Source organism: Lissotriton vulgaris, chromosome 8 (assembly GCF_964263255.1).
Source record: "Lissotriton vulgaris chromosome 8, aLisVul1.2, whole genome shotgun sequence".
Taxonomy (NCBI): domain Eukaryota; kingdom Metazoa; phylum Chordata; class Amphibia; order Caudata; family Salamandridae; genus Lissotriton; species Lissotriton vulgaris.
In genome coordinates, this window is record NC_141696.1 from 550,882,575 (window position 1) to 550,904,134 (window position 21,560).

The window sequence follows — 21,560 nt, forward strand, 5'->3', positions numbered from 1 at the left end:
GTGGGTGGTGGCGGCGACTTACAATGGGCGTTCCGGTGCGCGGGAGGGGCCGGGGGGCCCGCGTTGGGGGGCTCACGAATGGGGTGGGGAACCATGGAAGGTTGCACGTGGAGAGGCCAGGGAGGGACGCAGAGGGTGTGGGGAGGTTTGGGATCGGCTTGGAGAAATGGGGGGGGACCCATGATTTTATATTTAGGATTAGGCGTTTACCGCGGGGGTGGTGCGGTGCAGGGGTGGGTTGGAGATCGAGAACATGGGGGGGAGAGTTCTGAGGGCGAGTGTACAACGGGGGGTACGGGTTGGGGGGGTGCGGGGAATGTGGGGGGCTCGTTTCGGAGGAGACTTTTGAGTGGGGGGATGGGGTGTCCAGCGGGGAGCGGGGGCTGGGCAGGTGTGGGGATGGGCTGGAAGCACAACGGCCACAGGCTTTCGGCGGGTGGGGGCAGGGGTTTTCGGGGGCGGGGGTGTTTTTTCCCCGGCATGCTGGACCCACCTCTTGTGCGTGGCAAGGACGCTGGGATAGGCGCTCGGGAGAGCAGCATGGGGGATGGGCCAGCTCTGCCTTGTACGGGCGGTCGCGTTCCAACGAGGGACCATTCCTGGCACCGCAAGATAAGCAGGGCGGTGCGCCCACGCCACTCCCACCCCTGAAGGGTTGTGACGGCTGCCGGGAGGTCGGGGACGGAGACAAGAGAATGTTGATCAGATGCACAGTACTATTTATTGATTTAGTTAGTTATGCATTTTGTTTTAGCCCGGGCTTTGCCCAAGGGTATCAGAGCACTTCACAATTAGAACAGATGTGAGACAGGAGCATTACAGGTACAAATGGCAAGTGCAAAGTTACATTATATGTTGAAAGTGACAATCGTGTGCAAACAAAGTGCAGGAGGTGGCAAACGGTGCGTTAAAGGAGCACGTGCGCAGGTTATGAAAATGGGCAAGGTGCGAGTAGAGGTATAATACTGCAATAAATGGAGGATGATCGAACACAAGGGCAGAAGGTCCGTCGGCCATGGTGGCAGGTATCAAAAGCAACCAACTGGAAGGGTAGCCAACAGTGTGTTACAAGGGAACAGTGCCTTGTACAGGTATTAGAGTACCAATCGCAGGTAAAAGGGTATTTCTGCTTCAATGGCAGTATCATGGGACACGCGCACTGGGAGGGCACTCCCATAGGCGGGGAGGATACAAAAATTTCCTGTACTAAAGGGTCTTCCTGCAGGTGAAGGGGAGAGCGCAAATTGCTTTGGAGGTGTCTTGAAGGAAGCAAGCGTGGGGGTCAGTTGTGAAGGTCTGGGAGTAGTGGGTTTTTCGGAGCTGAGGCAGAAGTTAGTCCGGATCCTCACTGTGTTGCCAGGAAGGGATTAGGCCAGCGATCTTTCCTTTTGAAGGTGGGGGGTTCAAGCTGTGGTTTGTTTCCATGTCGGGATGGCTAGTGCCTCCGGAGAGTTTCAGTACCTTCGCGGATGAAGAGGGGCCAGTGAGAGGCGGATAACATGGGTGTGCTGTGGTCCCTTCATTTGGCCCCAAAAATGAGGGAAGCTGCTGAAGGGGGAAAAGACTTGAGGGGTTTCAGGGGGATTGGGGAGGCCAGTATGGAGGAAAATGCTGTAGTCCAGCTGGAGAGGACCAGCGAGGGGGCCTGGGTTGTCGAGGTCTTGCTCCGGGAAGAGGGGACAAATTCCCCACAGAAGGCGCAGTGGTATCGAGCAGGCTTTGCAATTGCCTTAATGGGGAGGGTTGATTGAGTTTTGTGTCGGGTATGACTCCAAGGGATTTTGCGCTGTCGACAATGATGAGTTTATGGTTTTGTGGATTCTCTGGTCCATCTCTGATTGTACCGGGGGTGGAGAAGGTGTGGAGGAGGTTGTGCATGGAGAGAGAGCTTTGATCGGGGGGACGCAATGTGGTGTTGTCGGCAGGAGATGGGGTTGGGTATGACGGAGACCTGAAGGGGGGAATGGGGGACGAGTGGAAGGATGGGCCCAATGTTGGGCAGGAGGACCTGGTGCAATTGGACCATGTGGTGGATTCTGAGGTGGAGGGGATGATGCGAGACAGGAGTGGGGGGAGTGGGGGGGTGGGGGGAGCAGAGTTATGGTGTTGGTAGTGTGTTTCAGTTATGCCCACGGCAAGCAGCGCAGAGTGTGACGCCCCCCCCAGCTCCATTGGTTAGGAGGCGGGATCCAGTGACGACGCCGGCCTTGACACCAGGTAAGGATGGTGGAGGAGCGGGGAGTGGTTTGGGTACGCCTCGGCTGTCGGTTGGTGCGGATACCGGGGGTGCGCCTGGGAATGGTGAGGTATGTAAAGGGGTGCCGGGTGGGGTGCAGGGAGGGGGAAAAATACGTCAAGAGTTCTGGGCATAGGCTCGTCGCCGTTTGGGATGGAGTATTTGAAGCTGTCAATGCGAACGCGGGGATAGTGCGGGGTAGTTGTTAAGGAGGAGAGTGGGGTCCGGATGGCCCCCACCCCCTTGTAGGAGCCGCTGCTGCCGGGTTTGCTTGTTTCCCCTGTCGGGTGGTGCTCAATATGGAGCCCGGTCAGTCTCGGTTGAGCCGGCAGCGGTCGGGGGCCGGGGGGTAAGTCGGCGTGGACTTTATTGCGGTGGAGCTATCGGGAGGTCACATGCAGACATGGACGTGGCGCAGCAGATCGCGGCAGCGGTGGGTGAAGGCGCTTTCATGTCAAGGTGTGATGTTAAGTCGCGTTCTGGCTGCTTCTGGGTCATCCGGAGGATCACCGGTTGGTGGCAAACCGGTTTGACGGGGGGCAATTTTGAGGGACAAAGCATTGCCCATGGGTCGTTCGATCTCGCGTGCGCTGTTTGGGCGATTCAGTTCCTGGTTGCAGTGGGCTTCTTCCTAGCGGACAGGCTCTGAGACGATGACACACGATCTGGATGACTTCTTTCTGGTGGGACGGCCAGGTTCGATGGACTGCCAGCGGCAGCTGTTCAGTTTTACGGGCCTCGTGGCTGCCTGGGGGTGCCCCTGGCTCCAGAGAAGATGTACGGTCCCAGTACGGTGCTGTTCTTGCTTGGTATAGAACTCAACTCCGGGCCATGGAAGCACGCCTGCCAGAGGACGGGGGGGGGCAGCAATGTTGGCATGGGGGGCGACAGCACTGCCCATGGGATGTTCGATTTCGGGTCCGTGTGGAGCCATGCAGTGCTTTTGCAGTGGGCGGTTTCCTGGTGGACAGGCTCTGGTCGGTGACGCACTATCTGGATGACTTCTTTCTGGTGGGACGGCTGGGTTTCGACAGTCTGCCAGTGGAGCTGGATGTTTTTACGGGCCTTGTGGCTTGCCTGGGGGTGCCCCGGGTGCCAGAGAAGAGGCACGGTCCCTATTTCGGTGCTGTCATTCCTTGGTGTAGAGCTCGACTCCGTGGCCATGGAAACACGCCTGCCGGGGAGAGACGAGAGGACTGTAACCTCATCATTTTGGGTCTGACGCTGCCCGGTTTGACGCTGCGGCATCATCGACTACAGTTGTCAGCGGGGCTAAAGGGGGAGTTGCTTGGGGCAGGCATTCTTGGGGCATTTACATGGTGCCTTTGAACGGACATGGGTAGAATTGCGGCGGTCGGGAGCAGTAAGGCAGGGAATCGGTGGCTTCAGCAGGAGCAGGCGGTGCGGTCCAGGTTGAATTTGATGGAAGGGGGCTTTGGGGGGTGACGATTCGCCGTCGGTGGGGGAGTGGGGGACACAGCTGTTGGAAGGCTGGTCGAGGAGGAGGTGACAGTGGGTATGCGGCAGAACAGATGCTACAGGGACAGTTTCACAGGGTCTATGAGTGCTTTTTGGAAAAGGGTCAAACCCCAGCTGGGGAATTATCGATTGGAAAAAACACAGGTTTGGGGGTACGCCCTATGGTGTATGGGTAAGGACCCGAAGGCGTTACAGAGGCATTACTCTGCAGTGGGGCAGCAATGGAGGCTGCGCGTCAGGTTTGGGGGTCCTGCGGCAAGCCCTATGGTGTATGGATGAGGACCCGAAGGCGTTACAGAGGCATTACTCTGGAGTGGGGCAGCAATGGAGGCTGCACGTCAGGTTTGAGGAAGGCCTCAGGCCCTGGAGGTCGGACTGTTGGCGGGCGTCTGTCAGGCTGCGGGGGTGGGGGTGATACAATGACTTGAAGGACATTTCTCGCCTCTCACATGTGTGTCTTTTCAGGTACTGGGGCGGAGCCACCTGAGGCGGCCCTGGAGATTTATATTGGTGGACCCTCATTTATAAAGCGAGCAGAAAGGGGGGACCGGGGCAAGCACCTGAATCGGAAGTTGGAATGGAACGACAGGTTGTTTCATTGTCAGTGGCACAGGAAGGGGGCAGGTGCTGGCGTGGGTTATGGCCTGCTTTATGCGAAGTGGCAAAGGGGAGAGTGTGTCAGACGTGGCCTTGGTACCGTGCAAGGGGCTAGCGTTGGTGAAACAAGTGAAGGGGGACCTGTTAAAGATATGGCGCAGGTAGGTGGGGTGTCATGTCAATTGGTCAGAGTTTCGGTCCTAGGCGGGTTTGGAAGGGGGCATAGAGGCCAGTGGCCATAGATTGGACCCGGAGGAAATCTACAATGGAATGAAGGATTTTGGGGAGATAGAAGGTTTTTAAAGGGATGGAGCGCCCGGAGTTTAGTACGGGGCAGTGGATATTTTCAGGGAGGATGGGGGTACACCTGCCGGTACGGAAAGGAGTTGTAGGTGGTAAACTTTAAGGAAGCTATGGATCAGGCCATTTGTGTGCGCAGATGCCCGAATGTCCGGGGTCCTAGGGGGGGGTCGAAAGCCATTAGCACGTCTTTTGAGTGGCGGTTTTTCCTAATATATGGTGGGAAGTGTAGGAGGTCTGTTTTGGATTAGCGGGGGGTAGGTCAAGCACAATAAAGTATTTAGCCAGGTGGAGAGGCAAATTGACGCTTTTGCTAATTGTTTACTGTTTGTGGATTGGGGGAACCAGTTTAGGGGAGGGGGTGGGGGTTTGTGAGGAGATTACATATTTAGTGAGATCTAGAGATCTAGTTTTGTACGGCACAGGCCAAGGGTTTTCATTGTGTAAGGTGCACCTGCTTCCAATAAAGTGGCCTTTATCACACCTATCCTTTGAGTCTCTGGTCAGTGCTGTTAGCCTCCCCCCCTCTCCCGTTGGGCCCCAATAGGGCTTTGGGGGGCGGCCGACCAGTGGGAGGCCTGCCACCCCCGGGGGGTTTTGGGGCGGGGGGAAGGGGGGGTAGAGTCCAGCACCGTACGTGGGCTGGTTTTGGGCTGGTTGATAGCCTTGGGCTGGGGTGGGCTAGTTTTGGGCTTCTTTTGGGCTGGGTTTCATTAAAACCGGCCATTTTGTGTCATAGGCCACCATTTCGGTGGCTTGTGACACAGCAGCCGGGCCGGGGTGTGGCGGACATAATTATTTTCCCTCCCTCCCACCCTGGGTTTCTTTCAGCTGAAAGGGGGGGGGGGTTCAAGTTTTGAGTCCTGGAGGGCAGGGGGTGGGGCATTTGTCTTTTTTCAGGGTGTAATAAGGTTTTTTGTGGTGCAGTGGTGTTTTTTGGAAGGAGTTTTCTTGGGGCCGGTGCATCAGGGTTTGTTTGATGGTTGTGGGGTTTGGTCGTGTCGCTGGAGCAGGTGCGGTGTAATTTTCTGCCTTTGGGGGTGGTTTTTCCTAATATATGGGGGAAGTGTAGGAGGTCTGTTTTGGATTAGCAGGGGTGGGTCAAGCACAATCAACTATTTAGCCAGGTGAAGAGGCAAATTGACGCTTTTACTAATTGTTTACTGTTTGTGGATTGGGGAACCAGTTTAGGGGAGGGGGTGGGGGGTTTGGCAGGAGATTACATATTTAGTGAGATCTAGTTTTGTACGGCACAGGCCAAGGGTTTTCATTGTGTAAGGTGCACCTGCTTCCAATAAAGCGGCCTTTATCACAACTATCCTTTGAGTCTCTGGTTGGTGCTGTTTGCCTCCTCCCCTCCCCCGTTGGGCCCCAAAGCCACAAGTTTCAATGCTACTCCTATCTGTGTTTATGTTTCTCATTCATATGTAGAGCAGCTTCACCCTCACTCGATTCCCATATTCCTCTTTCCAAGCTGTTGGGCCAGAAAATTATTTCTTGTAGTGAGACAGAAAGTGTTGTATACTTGTATTCATTAGGATATATCATGGGCCTTCAGTTCCACAATATTTGCCTCTATTCTTGCAGCAGAAGGTGGAAGAGAAAGGTGCAGAGTGTCAGTTGTATTGGCCTTTCACAATCATCCATGGATTGGTCCTTCCCGATGATCTATGTAAGAGTTTTGGTTCGCAAAATAACTGCTAGTAGATGGACAGAAGTGTACTGTTCTACCAAGTCAAGGTAAACAATACTGCTTTTCGACTATATCTTCAAAGTGTAAAAGCAAGGGCAAGGAACCAAATAAGGAAGTAATGCTTGGATCACTTGTTCCTCACTTCGATAATAGAGTGGGGGGTTTAAAACTTGGGTGGCTGCCTTTATGGTCCTCCCAGGTCAAGCAAGAGCATGGGAAGTATTTAGTGTTTGGAATTTAAGGGCACCAATTGTTCCATGGCACAGCTTAAACCCACTGTAAAGATTAGAGACTGTTGCAAGGAAGGGAAAATTGAATATAGAAAATTGCCAGTAGGAAACCTAAGTGTAATGCATGGGTGGAGCTAGAGGGCACTCAGACACGTAGCTCGCTGAAGCCGTCATAGCTCTATAGAAGGCCTTATGGTGTGTTGGAAGGCCTCCTCCACTTGCCCTATAAGATGTGGGTGGGTAAAGGCCTTCTACCACCTGTAATGTCAACATTTGTGGGTACATACATGCTGATGAAAATTAAAGTTTCACTATTATGGCCCTTAGTTATGACAGTTGGAAGCTTGGACAGTCTCTTTTATGAACTGTGACACAATTATTTGCCATACACAGACATAAAAAATGTGAACTATAGCACATTCCACATCCTTAAGAGTTTTCAAAGGTAAGAATGAAATTCATATTCCTAAGCATAATCTTTATATTCTGTAGTTGGAGTTAACCAATGAAATAGTACATTGATTATGCCACCATAACCGTACTCCAATTTTTTGCAGATTTTCAATTACAATGCTTTCTTCAAGAGGTCACGTGCTAGTGTAAAAATAATTCTGTTCTGACAATTGACAACTCTTCTGATGCTTCTACACAGTCATTGTTCAGATGTGTTCCAAAGCTTCTCTTACCTGAACAGAAGTCATCAGCATATCGGTCGTACACAGCCTTGCAGTTACGTTCATCACACTCACAAGTGTCACCATGGATATCTCCCCAGTCACCAGTGGGGTCCACATCATGGCATGTGCACTCTCCACAAATGCATGTTCCTAGACAACCAGATGAGAATATCTGTTACAGCAACTTTTCACATTATGCAATATCAAAATATTTGAAAGCCAGCTGATCACAATAGGTTTATCCTATAACTGTATTTGAAATATCTGTACTCTATTATCTGACAGAGGCCTGGAACCTGATTATGAACTGAGCTAGGGAACTATGAAAATTCAGTACGTTTCATAAAAAGTGTAGATATGAGGATAGGGAGTGTAAATGTATACTCAGAGTACATGTTTGCCACTACATTGGTACATCTTACGTCCGTGTTCGTCTAAGTGGAGCGAAACAGTACTTTAGTGTAGATTTTAACTATAATAGTTAATGCAGTGTAAGCACCATAGACCTTTACCAGGCTCTAAAGATCAACAGTGTAAGAAATTGGGTAATTTGTTGAAGGGGGAGAGAACCCACCTCAAAGAATAATCGCAATTCTTGTCAAGGTGAACCATAAATGTCAATAACTTACCCTGTGCTTAACCCTCTGGTTGCTTGGCACAAAGCAGTCAGGCCTAACTTAGAGGCAATGTGTAAATTATTTATGTAGCACTCAAACAGTCATAAAGTGAAAACACAACACAAGACAAACTCCAAACCTATTTTGAAAAATAGGAGTGTTTTTGATAAATTCAAATCAAAATCTGTTTATTTCAGATTTGAGATCCATAAAACATACAGAAGATAAAACACAGTATTTGATTCAAAAACTTCAAAGTAGTTTTTTCACAATAACATGTTATACAACTGTTATGAAATCAATAATTGGATCTGTGTCCTTTTGTGCAAGATAGCAATTAAAACTATTTGTAAAAACAATTGATAAGAGACTGTTTCATAACAGATTAAAATAGCATAGCTAAAATCCTTATGCCTCTGATACAGCACTGAAGAGGGATTTGGGGAGAATACATCTTGTTAAAATGCATCAAGGTGTACTATAGGGGTTAGACTAGTTCCACCTAAAAGTATGGGAGAAAGAAGAAGGGGAAATAAAATACTTCCTACATCATATATGGGTATCCCTTCTCATTTTAGCTTGTGCTATCAAAGGTTTGTGAATATCATGATTTCCTAACCCTCCAGGTATCGTTTGCAGGTAAGCCAAGCAGCGTGCAGGAATTTAGACACTCTGATGACTGCAACTTAACTTGTGTCGGACTGTAGCATTCCTGTGTCTTCCACATATTGCCCAATGCCTACAAGATGTCATACAGGTATTATCCACTTCTTGCATGGAGCCCTATGAGTAGTACAGAATAGTAAGAAGTGATGCAAGGTTTCAGAGATGAGTTGGCATGCAGGGCACACACTGCTTGGCCCAGTGGTATTTCCCCAACTTGATGTGAACCCATAAATTGGAGGAAAAAAGACATGTCTGCATTTATTTTAGCTATAATTGTCTTGGGAGGGACCCTTAGATGATATCAATGGAGACTTCATAGGTTGGGATGTTTTTATGGTCAAGAAACTGGTCAGTCAAGCTGCCTGGCTTGCATATTTTGTCCTATTCACCCCAAAGGTGTTCCCTACACATGTCCTTGAGCAGTTGCCTTGGGATTTGAGCGGCTTGATCCCAGATATCCCTGTGGAAATGGTGAGCAAGTATGTAAGACAGTTTCTTCATGAAGGCCAACCATGGGATTCTGAAGTGACCCTTTATGCTTAGGAGTTCCCAAAGAGGAAGTCTATGAGATGCCAGTTTTTCAGTGGACCTTTGCTGTGCCAGTACAGTAAGGGTCTCAATTGCACAGGGAAGGAGATCAGGTACAATCCCAAATCTTGTAACAAAAGCGAAGGCGAGGCACAATTTTTGGGAGAGTAGTTCAATGCCTAAAACATCTATTTTCAGCCTGTGTGAGCTCGTTAACACCTGTGTGGACCCAGAGTTCGGTGCCACATAGAGGAGACCTTTTTGCTTTCACTTTCTAAATTTCTATGGCTGGGAAATATTTTTAGATTTCACTTTCTTCACCATCTTGAGGGTCTCCCGGTCTCCTGTTGTAGTTTTAGAGCACTCTCTTTATCTGTAACCTCCAGCTAAAGTTGTGGGTCAGGTTCAACCCAAGATAGAAAAGTCTTGGACTGGCTCAAGAGGTGAATTTTGGGCTAAATGTCTTACTTGTACTGACCTATATGGGTTTAGCATAATACATTTTGTTTTGCTTATATTACGCTCTAGGCCTCTGTCTGCAAAACAAGTGGAAGCATTTTATGATGGCCTAGAGACCTGCAGGGGTTTTGGACATAACGAGAGTATCATGCGTACATGACAAAGTGGGGATTTTGGTGGAGCCTACTTTTGAAACCTCATTAGTAGGAAAATCAAGAAACTCAACCAAACCATTAATACACAATGAGAAAAGTGTTGGGGCCAAAACACAGTCCTGGCAGACTCAACTCTCAATCTTGGCGAGGTCAGTCTGTTCCCTATTCTTCTAGCATGATTGCCCTAATGGAGTCTTATGAGGATATCTAGAATAATCTCCAAGACCCCCCATTTTACCCAAGTTTACAGTGTGAGACCAGGTCAAATGCTGACTTTAAACCTACAAATGCTATGTAGAGATGGCATTTTTCAAGCACTACTGTGTATTATGCTGAATCTCAGTATTTGATCTAGTGTGCTGGTTTTGCCTAAAGCCAGCCTAGAAATCTAAAAGGATATGGTTTGTCAGGGCCTAGTCTATCAATTTCCCCAAGAGCTGCAGGCACAAAATCTTTTGAAGACCATCGATTTAACTGATGGGTCGATAGATTCCAGGGTCGTCCAGCAGCCCTTCTTATGAATCGGTATGTTCTCGGCATTGCGCCATTATTTGGTATTGTACCTCTTTTCATGATAGCCCTCATAAGAGTACTAAGGTAGAGGGCCAAGATGTTGGGCTCAGATACATACATATCAGCTGGTATACAGCCTGGGTCAGGGGCCTTCTTGGGAACAATTGATTTTAGAGTCTTATATGAGTCTGAGATAGAAATCTCAAGTGGTTCTGGTCACCAGGAATGGTTAATGTGGTCATGGCCTGTTGGCACACTGCCTCCAGCTCCACTGCTTGAGTACAGCTTCTCAAAATGCTCAGCCCACCTATGTGGTTGGACATGGAAGTCTACAGGGAGGTTGTAGAGTGGCTGCTGTTAGTGACAATACCCTAAAAGGTCCCACCTTAGCTGTGTGTACCACGTCTCACCAAACAACATTCTCTTAGCTAAGTCTGGCATGGGCCACCGTTTCTTTGTATTTTCTTTGTGCTGAAGAAATACCACCCGGGTCTTTAGATTTAACGGACTTCAAGAGAGTGGATTATGCTAGTCTGCACGGAGTATTATACCATGGGTGCATAGCCGGTTTTATTTTTGACATATTTATGCGTTCTTTTGAGAGCTAGTCTCTCTGAATTGCAAACAGTTCATCATGGGATGCTAAAATGGAATTGCAGCTAATGCCTTAAGCGTTGAAGCTATTCATGTTCCTGTGCATCAGCTACCTTAAGATGAATCTGTTTCATTAGGTCAGAGTGGGCTACCTCATACTCCCATTATGCATTTTATTATTTGAGAGGACGGTATTGCCTAAGAGGCTAGGTTTTGTTACCTCAGGTCCAAGGGTCATTGGCCCTACCTGATCTAGTTTATGGGCATTGTGATCACTGTTCCCCCTTTCTATGACTACCATGCCCCTCATGTGTGACCAAATCTGCAGGGATAAAAATATGTAATCTATTCTTCTTGTTTGGTTTAGATGCTTAAATGCATGAGCGCCATCCTGATCGGACAGGGATCTGCTGTTACAAGCTCTTAGGCCTACCCTCATGAAGTAGCCAGGGCCAACACGTCTCTTTACTTTGCTAAGTTTGAATATTTGCCATATGGCATATTCTGCCTCAGTTAAGTCTAATTCAGAATAGTCAATTGGTTCGAAGGTCACATTAAAGTGGCCTGCAATTATCAAGTGAGCATCGGGGGTAAAGTGCCTAAAGAGTTTTCTAAGGACACAGGGGGTAGGTGATTCCTTGTTTTCACTGATAGGCCTGTTATAAACATTATACAATTAGACAAAACAATTATCTTTAGTTAAAGCAACCTAGTATGCCAGGTAAAGTTTAAGGGAGCCTCTTGATTGTACAGTTGAGTGAATTTTTCACCCAAATAACTAGACCCCACAGCTGGGTGACCTCTCCCCTGGGCTATGTCGGAACAGAAGAATTCAAGTAGCCACACCTATTGAATGGTTCAACACACAAGGATTTCTGGAACACACAAACTTCATGTGCTTCTATAAAAGGGCCCCAGTGTGCATCAGCAAGTTTGGATTTCAGCCCAGCCATATTCCATGAGAGTACACTCCATGAGCCCTTGACAGTGGTTCTAGAGGGTAACCTATATAGGTCCTGTGCGATATTGATTTTGTGCTTGGGTTCTTGCTCCTTGAACAGGTTAAGGGGACTAGTGGAATCAAGGCAGATAATGTCTGGGGAATTCAAGGCAGTAGAAGACAGTCAATCATTTTCCTTATACAGTGATGACAAGGAACTCATAACATTGGTGGCCTCAGCAGGGTTTGGTAAGGCACAACTTTCTACCCCAGAAATTGACTATGCCACCATTATGAGTGCCCGGTGCGGTTTTATGTTAATTGGTGGAGTCTTGAGGTGGAAATGATTGCTTTCCAAAGCCAAAACGCCATTCACAATGGCCTGGTCTTGCAGAGTCAGTTTGATATTGTCAAATTGGATATTCGTTGCAAAAGATATGAATAAATTAGGGAGAGATATTTGTGCTTGTGGCAGATCCAATTTGTCACCTTGTTAATCAGTGCCTCGATTGATTCCTATTGCCCAGGCGCTAGACTGGGGACCTTTGTTATGTATGTAAATGGGCCCATTTCTGCCTGGATCAGTGTTGAGGGTGTTGTAACATTTCTATTTTTGTACAAGGTGTGAGGGCTGGAGAATCTATCTTTGGTGAGCCGTGCTGATACTAGTTTTCCACTTGAGGTCTGGTATAAAAGTTGGTTATGAGGGGAAGAGGGAGATGATGTGTGCTGTTAGTGGTCTCTGAGGGTTGATGATCTTAGATTGCATAGTAGATGTTAGCACCTTAGTACAACCTCTCTCATTGCTGTTTCTTCCAGCAGTATTTTTTGGGGGCACCCAAACTACAATAGATTGAGGGTCTTGGCAGTGATTTGTCTCCTGCTGCTACTCCCTCACTGATGGTTGTGCATGGCTGGTGGCACAATCAACACTCACAGCACTCAGACAGGTGTCACTAGTTTGTCAAATAAGTTCGAATTACATTTTTGAAGTTCCATTGCCCTTGCATTTTGGGATTGCAGTGTCAACTTCATAGCGTCAAGTTCGCGCCTAACATGTGTGATCAATGCAATCGTTGGGTCAGTTTCCCGAGCTTCATCTTGAGCTGCCTCAGTTGCATTTGGACCAGGGAAGTAATCTCCTAGATTAGCGAGAGGAGTGTAGCAGTTGGATCATTGAATGCTAGATAATGGTTCTAATGCTATGAATTGAGGTATATAGGCAGAAGTAGGCACAGTGAGGGTTGCTGCTGGACACATTTCCTTGATGGTGGTGGAACATTTGGGACCCACAACAGAGTCACAGCTAGGTTTTTCTTTACTAGTGGTGCACTGTTCCGCTGTTCACCGTTAAAAAAAATGGCTGATTTTAGGTTTAGAGCCACTAGCCACAGTAGGTGTTTTCCTTTGTTTAGACTATCGTCTACCTCCTGTATTAAAACATTGATGGCAGTTAACTGTGGCATGCCTCTTAGCTGTCTTCCCCACTGGCTCTTAGTCTGCGACATTATCCTTGGCCTTTCTTTTGCCCATTACTACTCCAAATATGGTAAAATTCAGGTACTCTTGGTTGTAACTAGAGAACTTGTCTCTGTAGAAGATAGAGCTAAGGGGGTGGCCCTGCCCTGCCTCCTCCTGTTGCTGATGGGTGCAGTATGGACCCTCCCTTGGCCCGGTCTTTGTCTGGCTGCTTCACACACAGCTGGTGTGCAAAACGCTCTATATAGTGCTCTCAGGCAACTGGTGATTGTTGCTACAGGGGCTCTTTGCCTGCCCCACAGAGTTCTGGGACTAGGAGTCCCTCGCCAGTGCTACTCCAGTTGTTACATACAGAGGGTGTGTGAAAGACGCTATATAATGCAATCAGGTGACAGGTGGTGCTTGCTACAGGCACTCCTCGCCTGCCCACAGAGTTTTGGGACTTGGAGTCCTTCGCCGGTGCTGCTCCCATTGTCCAGCGCAGCAGGTTTACAAAGTGCGCTCTCAGGCCACATGTGATGCTTGTTACAGGGGCCCCTAGCCTGCCCAAAGAGATCTGGAACTTGGAGTCCCTCGCTGGTGCTACTACAGTTGTTTAAAAAATCAAATATCACCAAAATGACATAAATACAAAAAGTAAAACCGAAGTTATGAATTTTTAACTTTTAAAAATAGCACCAAAAGGTGTGAAACCCCATCTGCGGGTATCAGAATGCCCGGAACCAGGACAAAGTCAATAGTTCAGGGCAACCAGAATAAAGCAAGGGCCAGAAATGGGATCAGGTTTGGCCAGCTGGGAGTTATACCTTCTGTTTTTAGTGTGGAAGCTGTCCACAACTGTGATGAAGGGCTCTGCATTATTCTGGGTCAGGTCCGTTAAAACCTCTGATCAGAAGCTACAAAGTGCTGCGATGTGATTCTGTGCATCAGACCCAGTGAGCCATCAATCGTGAGTTGTGAGGTGCTGCAATGCAAGACTCAGTGTTGGAGCCAGTTATGCCGCCAAACAGGAATTGCATGGTGCTGTGATGCGAGGCTGTCAGATCCCGTGAGGTCATAGATCAGGAGCTGTGCTGTGCTGGGATGCGAGGCTCTGTGTCACGCTGCACCACTCTGTGTCAGATCTGGTGAAAATTTCAGCCAAGCAGGCAGAAGTACAACCTGACTCCAGCCAAGGGTCCAGTAACTTGAGGACCGCACTTGGGGGCCAGGTCTCACTTCCACAGAGCCTAGGAGAGGGAATCAGGTCAGGTCTAGTTGTATCTGGTTGGCATGAATGCAGGAAAGACCTTTGAAAGCTTCTTATGTCCCTGTAGCTTAAACAGGATGTCAGTCAACTGACCACTGGAGTGACATCTGGGGGTCTGGGTTTAAGGCAAGTAGGTCCAATATTCCTTCTTCAGACAATAGAGCAGTCCTTCTACCGAATTGTCTCATGTCCAGGAGTGTTCAAGTGCTAGGGATGCCACTTTTATACCCAGTGCCAGCCTTTGCGTGGGGTGGCACTCCTTTGTTTAACCCTAAAACTGGTTCTGGTCAGTTCTTCCCTTTCCCCTAGGTTTGGCTCCAGTCTGTATAGTAAAATAAAAGGCAGGCAGTCCCAGGTGTGAGCTGCATTTGCCAGTGGCAGGCTTGGTGCCTTCTGAGGAAGGGGCTGAGCACAGCCCTCAGGCGACCCTTTGAAACTCAAGGAGAAGCTAGGTACCCACCCCCCAGTCATCCTCTCAGGGGAGGAACACTTTTCCCAACACCCAAGGCCTTTTGTCCACTGTCTGGGAGAAATATACATCCCACCACAGGAGAGCCATTAACAGTCAGGTGACCATGCAGACTGTCAGAAAGGTATATTTGGCTTAGGCATGAAAATGCCAACTTTCTAAAAGTGCTATTTTAAGAAAAAGTAATTTAAAATCTGATTTGACTATCAGGTTGGACTTTAAATTCCTATTCTTAGAGTCCTTCAATTAATTTTAGATAGTTACAAACTGAATTTATGCATTATAACATGTTATAATGCAACCCAGTGCTTTCTATGGGAGAACAAGTCTTCCTGCAATGGAAAATGACTTCTGAATACATTAAATGTGCCAATTGAGTGTATGCCAAACTTCATCATGTTTAAAAGGGAAAGCGCAAGCACTTTACCACTGATTAATAGGTGTAAAGTGCAGAGTATCCTATAGCCAATAAAAACAATTACCATTTTCAACAAACATTATGAACGCCAACTCATAATATAATGCTTACCCTATATCAGTACCAATTCCTAAAGCACTTATGCTGGGGTCTATAGCTGCCACTACCCTTGCCAGATAACTGATTTTTCTCAGGAAAGTAGAGCCAACTCAAAATGGAATACTTCCCTTACAGGGAGTCACCCCTGAATAGCCCCTACTTCGGGAACCACCCTAGGAAAACTAGCACACGATCTTCTGGGAAAACAGGGCCTCACACGCCCCATTGGTTCAACTGGAAGTGCCACTGAGCACTCTGTAGGGCACCCCTCACACAGCCTCACCTCGGGACACTTCCTGGACTACAAGCAGTCGAACTGTAGACCAACTAGGCACCCTAAAAGTCCCAACAGCCGCTTTTCACAAGTGACCGTGGTAGGCACACCCTGCTGCCTTCCACCTCACTCAGCTGAGGGGCCATTCCCTCCCGTTTAGTCCATGCCTGGCAATAAAGGACTTCCTAGGGTCCATAGGGCTGCACTCCAAGGCTCCGAAAGTGCACCAAGCAGGACTCTGGTAAGCCAGAGCCCTATGCAGATTGTCCTTCCAACAGCTGGGAGTGACAATTGCTATCAGAAGTGTCTAGAACCAACCCAGACTGATAATCAGCATCCTCTCCCTCTAGAGTATTCACAATCTGGCCACCTGGTTTGGTCAATACTGGTACAGCTGCCTTCTATGTCACATCATTTAACAAGGCCTCTGCCCCAGAAATGGTACACCTGAAGTGCGCCATGCAAGATTATGCCTATGCAAAGCCCCTTACAGCCTTCCCTTCTGACAGCTCGAAGAGAGAATTCTGGACAGAAGTGTCTAGCAACAACCCAAACTGATGCACATAGTCTCCTCCCTTCCTAGGAGGCACTACCCAGTCACCTGGTTTTCCACTACTGTTTTATCCTAGACCACTAAGATGAGGGGTCGCCGCGGTCAGCCAATCCAATATCTAGCAAGACAGGACTTCTCAAGGGACCATTGGGCATCGTCCCAAAACATGTACACTTAAAGTTCATCAGGTAGCAGCTTGCCAAGACAAAGTCCTCTGCAGCCTGTCCTTCTGACAGCTCAGAGAGGCAATCTCAAAGCCTAGGTATTCCAAGCCACTGAAGCTGAGGGTCCTTCCCATCTGGAGCAGGCATTACCTGACTACCTGGTTAGGTGACAGCAGGCTCACCCTTCTCGTGCACACCTTCTGTCTACAGGGCTTCTGCCACATGTCCATAGTATCTGACCCAACAGGATCAGCCGTATTGGACACCAGGCTGGGCATCACCACAGCTGCCACTTTAGGATCTGGCAAACCAGTCTCAAGGATGATGACATCCTTCACTGTACTCAGACAGTTGCCTAACCTGGCGTCTCAGGGTCCAAACACTAACCCATCTACAGAATCACCCCTCTCAGAACCTCCCCAGGGTAATTCACAATCCATCTGAGGAAAGTAGTGCACTCAGTACCCATCCTCAACCTCGGGAAACACCTCCTTACTGGGCCAGCCACGGGCCACCTTTGGACAGCCCCCTTCTCTAATAAATAATCTATGCCAATCTCAGGCACTCCAAATGTTTCTTGCTCCCCTACCATGGGACTATTTCTCAGGGACCAGCCCAGGCTGCTTGTGGGAACCCCTCGGCCCACAACTTCCTGATACTGTCCCCCCATTTTGACAGTGGTGTTTGGCCTGCGCCAATGGTGATAAAATCTCTGTTAAAGGAATCACTCAATATGGGCTCAATCATGTGCAATCTGCCTTGCCTATGATAAGCAACAACATTTCCTGGAGCCATCCAAACATCTTCTAAACCCCAAGAAGCTGGGCCAACCCCTACTTCCCAATCTAAAGTGCTGGTACTTGTTACAGTTCCTAAACCTATAGAGAAGCACCACCCTCATACAGGCCTAGTGTGTGTGTATTGCTAGGGTTCAAAGGACACTATAGCCTGGAATTCATCTAATGGCAACCCTCTGCAAAAACTTAACCCCCATCATGTCACAAACACAGTTAATGCATGAACCAACAATGTCTTCACATGAAATGTTGTGCGTAGGCTTTCCATTCCCACATCTTGAGTTCACACAACCAAACCTTTGAACCTATCTCGGAGGTTTAAAGGTTTCTCTGATATTTGTGCATTGATGCATGGATAATCAATGCCAAAACGGAACTTTAAGAGGCGACCTTTATACATTAGAAAATCATTAAGGGAATCACTTAGACTACGGCGAGAGACCCGCCGGCTCATCAAGTAAGTGGAAACTATGACCCTTGCTCTTCTAGCAGAGGATGGTGTGCCATATTTTGAGATTCTAGCTACAGCAATAGGGATCCCTGGCCCTCTAGCAGAGAAGCCAGTGCAACTGCTCATCTGAAGGCACTAAACCTTTGCTCAATGGATGCAATATTTGATGCACTCAATCAGTCTTCTGTTTCTGAAAACTGACCCTGCACTTAAATATTATTGGCACAAAGAACTTTGATAACTTTCAACATCTTCTTGTGTCTGATGTGGAAGCTTTTGTGCCCAAAAGTAAACAGTCTAGCTCTCCAATGAGCATTTGCCCACATTAAACAAAGAATATATATAGCCTCCTTTCTGGTTTAAACAGTAAACTCAAGCTTTGTTGACACAGTAACGCCAGCACTATGTTTTAGGTAATGGCGGCTGTATGAAGCTCATTATGGTTTTAGATTTCAAATGAGCACTGAATTAGTGGTAACTGTAATGTCAGCGCTCAAGCTGATTCACGTTGCGTGATGACGCAACGCGCCCCTGCCATTTTGTAGATGCGCGCGCATCCGAGTGAGAGTAGCGCGAGTGCCGGAGCCAGGAGTGAATCGGCTCGGCGCTCTCTGATATATAGATAATAATCCAATAAACCCCTGCAACTACAAAGCTGTGTCCTGTCATCTGTGTAGATAGGACAAACATTACAATGGCGACGAGGTCGAATTAGAAAAAGAAAAAAAAAGAAAAAAAAAGAAAAATCGAGCAGTGGACCCAAGCAGGTGCAACCATCAGACCATCACAAGGTGACTGAGAGGGCCACAGCCGAGCCACAAATAGAGGGCCAGAGGCAGGACAACGACAGCACAGCCACACTAAAGGGCACCAGGGACATCAGAGAGCGCGGCAGAGCCTACGACACCCCACTCCACGAAGGAGCCATAAGAAACCAGGTACGGGGAGTCCCCCACGCAAACACCCATAGAGGGAGCCAGACAGGGCACACAGAAGGACAGAGAGGGCACTCAGCAGTGAAGGAACGCAAGGGGCACCCCCGCAGCAAATACACACCCGAGGGGCAGGAGCACTGGCGACTTCAGGGAAGAGCGAAGGAGAAGAGACCAAGAGTCCCTAACTTCAACCAAAGAAGCAGGAGGAAGACAGCGCACCAGGCAGTCCCAAGGGCCAAAGTGGGAGCGCACCGCCGGAAAGGCGCGAAACCATGTGTGCGCAGGCGAATTCTGCGACGGCGCCCGTACCGTTCCTGCCCAAGCCAGGAGAACCCCTCATGAAGTGGGAAGACTGGAGAGATTACATAGATAACTTCATTGAAGTACTAGAGGATTAAAATGAGGAGAAATTTACAAGTAAAAGGAAGAAACGGATACTGCTACACAACCTGGGTCCTGAGGGACTCAGAGTATTCAAAAACCTAGTACTTAAACAACGTGACGATACCGACGACGATGTCTATGCCCACGTAATTGAGGAATTAAATGAGCACTACCGGCCAGCAGTATGTGTCTCAATTCACCGATACAATTTTCAACACAGGAAGCAGGAAGCTGGGGAATCGGTTTAAGAGTATGTAGCGGCATTAAGGAAACTAGCATCCACGTGCAGATACGCTGCATTCCAAGAAGAGTTCATAAAAGACCAAATAGTGATGCACACCACAAGTAAGGCCGTGCAGGATAAATTATGGGCAAGCAGGGATGCCACGCTGAAGGAAGTCATGGCAATAGTTAAGAAAGCAGAGTTGGCACGACGATGCTCGGAGGCGGCGAAGAAAGAGACGTTGGCCAGACCGATGGTGAACAGAATAGAAGAGGAGGAGCCCCGAAGAGACAGCAGGAACAAGGGAACCCCACAGAAAGGCCCAAATAGGTGGCGGGGAAACCCAGGCCCACCGGGAAAAGAAACGGGAGGCGGCAAGAATGCCTGTTACCGATGTGGAGGCACGGCACACAAGGCCTATGACAGGAAATGTCTGGCGTTTCGCGCCAAATGTATGTTCTGCGGGATTGTAGGGCAATACGAGAAGGTGTGCCGTAGGAAGACAGCCAGGAATGTGGTGAAATATGTTTACCAAGGACAAGAAGACCCAGAGGAGAGCAACCACGAGAAAGAGGACACGGTACTCTGCATTTACGACCAGGTGCTATGCGTGGATACCAAGAGATCGAGCAAGCCGGTGCTGGACATGACGATCGGTGGAGTGCCAATAAACATAGTAGCAGATACGGGTTCGCCCTACACGATAGTCCAGAGGGCGGTGTGGAACGAGACATTTAGACCACATTTGGGCTCAGAGCTAGAGAGGCTGGACATAAGGCTCGTCTCATACAATGGAGACCGCATACCCATGGTGGGGTACAGACTATTAAAATTTGAATTTAAAGGACGCAGCGCGAACTGCAAGCTGTACGTCTCGGAAAAAGGACCATCGGTACTGGGGTGGATGGACCAGGCTGACCTGGGCATCAAACTGGATCCAGGAGGAGAGGTTCAGGTCTTGCTCACTGAACCAGAACGATGGCCGGACCTGGACAGATGGAAAAGGGAATACCCTAAGGTGTTCGGAGGCAAGGTGGGAAAACTAGAGAAGTTTGCGCACAAGATTATACTCAAAGCAGGAGCGTAACCAGTGTCCCACAGAGTGAGGAATGTGCCCATCGCAGTGAGAGACGCGGTGCAGGTAGAACTGCAGGAGTTGGAGAAAAAGGGCATAATCGAACCAATCACGTGTGGCGAATGGTTGGCACCACTGGTGGTGGTGATGAAACCCAGTGGGAATGTCAGGCTATGCGTAGACCTGCGTGAGTTAAACAAGAACATCGTAGTGGAGAAGTTCCCCTTGCCACAGATTGAAGAAATGTTGGCAAAAACAAGAGGAATCAAGTGGTACTCCACCATTAACCTAACCTCAGCATACCACCAGATCGCGTTGAACCCGGAGAGCAGGAGGCTAACGTCATTCATCACCCCCTTCGGATGCTACCAGTTCCGCCATATGCCGTTTGGGCTGGCGCCAGCGATGTTTCAAAAACTGATGCACCAATTGTTTAAGAATGTAGACGGCATCCAGTACTTTCAGGAGGATATCCTAGTGATGGGACGAGACAAGATAGACCACGACCCAAAACTTGCTAAAGTGCTGAGGGTGCTGGAGGAAAAAGGCCTAACTGCAGAGTGAGAGAAGTGCCGCCTAGGTATGGAGTCAGTGACCTACTTGGGACACGAAATTGGGGTGCAAGGAATCACGCCCAAGACTGAGAACGTGAAAGCGATTTGCAATGCGCCACCCCCCACCAGCAAGGAGGACGTCAGGTCCTTTTTAGGCATGGCAGAATACTATAGTAAATTTGTTAAACATTTCGCAACGAAAAATCACCACATGAGACAATTATCGAGAGAAAAATCAATCTTCAATTGGACGGAAGAGGCACAAAGGGAGTTTGAAAGCATAAAGATGGACGTGGTAAGTGCCGTACCGCTGCAAGGTTACGACCCCCAAGGGAGAACAGTGGTCACAACAGATGCCAGTGACAAGGGGCTATGTGCCGTGTTGATGCAGGACAGAGGACAAGGAGTAGTCGAGACATTGAGCTTTGCATCTCGCACACTGAGCTATACAGAGAAAAAATTCAGCGTCATAGAAAAAGAGATGCTGGCCGTGGTGTGGGCAATGACAAGGTTCCGACAATTTCTATGGGGTACACATTTCCAGTTGAAGACTGATCACAAACCGCTGGTGAAAGTACTCACCTCAACCGGGCATGCCAGTTCCACACCCAGAATTTCAAAGATGAATCTGAAGCTTTTGGAGTACAGATACGACGTGGAGTATATCCTGGGCAGTCGGAATAAAGTGACAGACTACTTGAGCAGGGCGGCAGCCATGGAGACAGAAGAGGAAGACTAGGAAGCTGGAGAGG

At 48.5% G+C, this 21,560-nt stretch overlaps 1 protein-coding gene across 1 annotated transcript in view; it reads right to left on the reverse strand.

Moving 5' to 3' along the window:
- ITGBL1 (integrin subunit beta like 1) overlaps positions 1–21,560 on the reverse strand; it is a 1,224,736-nt gene that overhangs the window by 444,733 nt on the left and 758,443 nt on the right. The window contains exon 6 of the mRNA XM_086934369.1: positions 7,222–7,362. Coding sequence (XP_086790495.1) covers positions 7,222–7,362 — 141 coding nt within the window. The remainder of the gene's footprint in view (positions 1–7,221; positions 7,363–21,560) is intronic.